At 53.5% G+C, this 3,884-nt stretch overlaps 1 protein-coding gene across 1 annotated transcript; it reads right to left on the reverse strand.

Annotated features, from left to right (window-relative positions):
* Window positions 1-2,018: 2,018 nt before the first annotated feature.
* Window positions 2,019-3,165, reverse strand: LOC125945623 (uncharacterized). Its single transcript, XM_049667808.1, has 2 exons — window positions 2,929-3,165; window positions 2,019-2,859 (listed from the first exon to the last, which is right to left on the reverse strand). The coding sequence occupies exon 2, from the start codon at window positions 2,817-2,819 to the stop codon at window positions 2,223-2,225; it is 597 nt and encodes a 198-aa protein (XP_049523765.1). The 5' UTR covers window positions 2,820-2,859; window positions 2,929-3,165; the 3' UTR covers window positions 2,019-2,222.
* Between the last annotated feature and the right edge of the window lie 719 nt (window positions 3,166-3,884).

Here is a 3,884-nt window from a genome sequence, read left to right on the forward strand (position 1 = left end):
TTTTTGAGCTTGTTGAATTATTTGTGTTTCGTACAGCGAAGATTTTCAACCTACTCTCACTTGATAAATGTGAGGCTAGGTGTTTTCGTTTGACAAGCAGTGATCCGTACAATAACCCTGAAACGCGCATCGTGCTCGATATAAGCCTTTGTTCGGACACTCTGACAAAAGGACGACATCAAAAACTTGGCTGATCAGAAAAAAAAAGAAAAAAAACCTAACATCAAAATCTTATAATTATAGTGTCTGTTGTGCTTTCCGCATGAAAGGTTTTGACAGGATTCTACAAAGTGTTCGCATCAAGGTGAAGTGTAGTGCCTGAAGCATGAGTAATTAGTTGTTTGCGTCTCAAAGAACGCGACAAAAACTGCTGCTATATTTTACTAAGACTGGAGGGAAAGTTTTTTTTCCCTGTAAGCGTGTCGCTTTAAAATAAAATGAACTTCCAAAGCCGCGTTCGGCACTTCAACTGTCGGAACCATCGCACCTCATTTTATTTAGTCTTATTCTTCTACATTTTCAGTTTAACGTGGCTGGTGGCGCTGCTGTGGAAGACACGCTTTTACGCTCAGCTTCGTGTGTAAAATTGTTACTGAAGACTCCACTAATCAGAAAACAGTTTTCTCTTGTATCCCACCCCGAAGCGCATCTTGAACAGCACACAGGCAAGGCTCCACACAATGTTTGTTATATTGAAGGTGATCGGACGTGCTGCAAGTAATTACTGCTCGAATTTTAATTATATATATTGTAATGAACGGAGACACAGAGACAGCACCCGTTCCTGGGCCGGCTGTTCTATTCTCTGCCTCGTCGTCTTCTTCTCTCTGTGCGCGCGCCCGCAGTCCGAGCGCCCGAGCCTAGGTGCGTCTTTTTCTTCATTACACTCGGCCACGCTGCTGCAGATAGCTCAGGTGGTTGTGAGGACACGCTGATTGTGGAAACCAGGGAAAGCCGTCCTGCGCGCAACCAGCGTCTCTGGGGGTCGGCACTGCGTGTTGCGATCGGGTCGCATGTCTCGTTGACGTATATCCCGTCGCAATTGGACACCACGTAGGGCAAGAGATCGTGCACAATGTGCAGCCGCTCTGCTCAGTCGTCGCGTACTTCTTCGCAACGTTGCCACAAAATGAACGAGGCTCGTAGTTGCGCGCGAATCAGCCGCACTTGACAAAAAACCGCGAGCATTGCGCGACTGGTCTTTTGCGCGCCTCTTTCGGTGTCTTGCGCGTGCTAGTCGTCTTTCGCGTGCGGGCAGCTCTCTGCTGATGATTACCTTCAGCGAGGCCTCTCTCAGTGCACTGTGAACGGCATAAAAGTCGGCGAACGACTCCGTGGACATACAACGATGTGGCTCCGAGGAGTCAGGAAGCATCTCTCTGCCACGATCCGTGGATAGGTCGGGTTCCTGGAGTGATAGCGTCGGCGCCTCCATGCACCCCTGCGTTGATGTGTTTCGGAACCGTTTCGCTGACGGCTGCGGACCGAAAGTGGTCTCGGTCTCTCGAAGGAATGGTAAAGCGTCGGAAGTGGTAGACGCAGAGTCCGAGACCCGTGGTGGGAAAACTGGCTCGCATCCTGGGTCTACAGCGGGGCAGGTGCCGAGGCAATCTGCCAAAACCCTCCCGGGTACTGAGTCCCGGGTGCCAGAAGAATGCCAAGTCGAAGTAGCAGCGGTGCTCTGCTGCGTGCTTATGGGTAGTAGTGCAGCCGATGACGCCGGTTTGTGATCTGCCGCTCGGTGGTGACTCGAAGCGGGAGCGGTCGTCGCCGTGCGCTTCCCACCATCTGCGATGGGGCCAAGGACGACACTCAGGGAGCCGGCGGGCCTGCATGGCGAGACGCTGCAGGGAACTACTGCCGCGTCAAGGTGGTGCTCCTCATGAGCTCCGGCCGTAGAGCACTGCTGGCCGGGCTCGACGCAGGCATACGTGGGCGGGCCGAAGGCAGCGATCAGAGCTGCACTCCATTCGGGCCACGACCCAAATTTAATGCCTGCGTAGTTGTCCCATGCCTTGGCGGCACCGAAAAGTCGTTTGGCTGCAACCAGCCATCTTTTGTGGTCTGGCCAAGCATGCTGATAACCCAAGGCATTGATGGTGCAAACCCAAAGGGCGACATCATCTTCAAAGCCGCGAAACGGCGGTATTTTTACGGAAGCCGGCTGCTGGAAGTCGCAGCGCCTCGTCTCCGCCAGGTTGCTTGTCCAGCTTCCCGTGGAACTAGGGCCGATGTCCACGGACAGTGCGGTCGTTGTAGGAGCGACAGCCGGTTCTACCACCAAGGAAGCTGGGACGGCATACCTTGTTGGCTGAGGAGTCGATGTAGTGCCGGGCATGATAGTCTCGCCAAGGGAAGCGTGGACGGCGTTCCCAGGCAGGGCGGGTCCATGACGGAGGGGCTGAAGCGCTGTCCCAATGTGAGGTGCAACCGCGAAACCACTGAGGGATGCGAAGGTGTTCGTCATAACCTCGAGCTGTTGGGTCAGCAGCGAGATGGCGCGCATGGTGTCGGACAAGCTGCTGGCTGAGCCGCCCGTAGAGACCGGGGCAGGAATCGACGTACCCTGAGGCGGCGGCAGCGGCCGCAGCACTCGGGTCAGCCGGACCAGCGGCCAAGGGAGCCTGAACGGCATCCGTTGAGCCAGAACTGGTGGCGTATGCGGCACTCACTGCAGCCGGAAGCATGGTCAGGGGAGCGTGAACAGCATCCCTAGCTGGCTGAGATGTCGTTGATATCATGGGGCCGGGATAAAGGGCATGGGAAGCATGGACGGCGTTCCCTGGCCGCAGCAGGAACGTACGACGGCGAGGATCCATGTCTAAGGCAGCGTGGACGGCATGCCTTGGCAGATCGGACCTTGACGCAGGCCCAGGCGCGGTATCTATGCGAAGGGAAGCGTGGACGGCATGCCTTGGCAGATCGGACCTTGACGCAGGCCCAGGCGCGGTATCTATGCGAAGGGAAGCGTTGACGGCGTTCCCTCGCCGGAAGGACCCTGGACGGCGAGATGCCGGAGGACGCAAGGACTCCGCAGGACGGTGCTTAAGGCTGAAGCCCCTTAAGACGTGGCGTTCGCAGGGTGCGCCATTGTAATGAACGGAGACACAGAGACAGCACCCGTTCCTGGGCCGGCTGTTCTATTCTCTGCCTCGTCGTCTTCTTCTCTCTGTGCGCGCGCCCGCAGTCCGAGCGCCCGAGCCTAGGTGCGTCTTTTTCTTCATTACAATATATATATATAAAGTACTCTCTCTGGAGTGCTGGCTTTTGTCCAAATTTTTATAACGTTTACGGCTGACGCCCACGCTCACGTTTTTTTAAAATCTCTGCTCGTGGTGAGAAATATATTATGGCAACTAGGTTAAATTTCATAAATAAGTGGAAGCAACTGTACCTTCTGATTGCAAGAAAACTTCGGCGAGATCTGATAAACTCTGCCTGTGTCTTCCGTACATGACATGATGGCAAATATTCAAAGATTTACTTTAGTTGCTAGAAAACTTCCTTGACCACTTCAGCTTCTCACAGTGTCACTTGACCCATTGCTCTGACTTAACTGCCTCTCAGTGGAAAAACAAGTGGTCAAGCAGTAGCAAAGTAAAACCACTAACCCATCGTTAAGTAATATTAGGCTAGAGAACGAAGTAGCAGTGCTGATGTCCTTACAGGCCGTGTTCCTCTGGAACTCAGTGCCAGCAGCTGCTCCACCTGACCGTATTGTTGAAAAACACAAAGTGTGCTACTGCTGGAGATCTCCCATTAAGAAACTGCGTATAAAACAAGCAAAGAAATTTCGTTAGAGAAGAAGTTGTCGGGCTCTTTCCTTAGCAAGAGCTATGACATTAGTTTAACTTCGATGAGCTCCGAATACCACTTACCCTGAA

The sequence above is a fragment of the Dermacentor silvarum genome, chromosome 5 (assembly GCF_013339745.2).
Source record: "Dermacentor silvarum isolate Dsil-2018 chromosome 5, BIME_Dsil_1.4, whole genome shotgun sequence".
Taxonomy (NCBI): Eukaryota; Metazoa; Arthropoda; class Arachnida; order Ixodida; family Ixodidae; genus Dermacentor; species Dermacentor silvarum.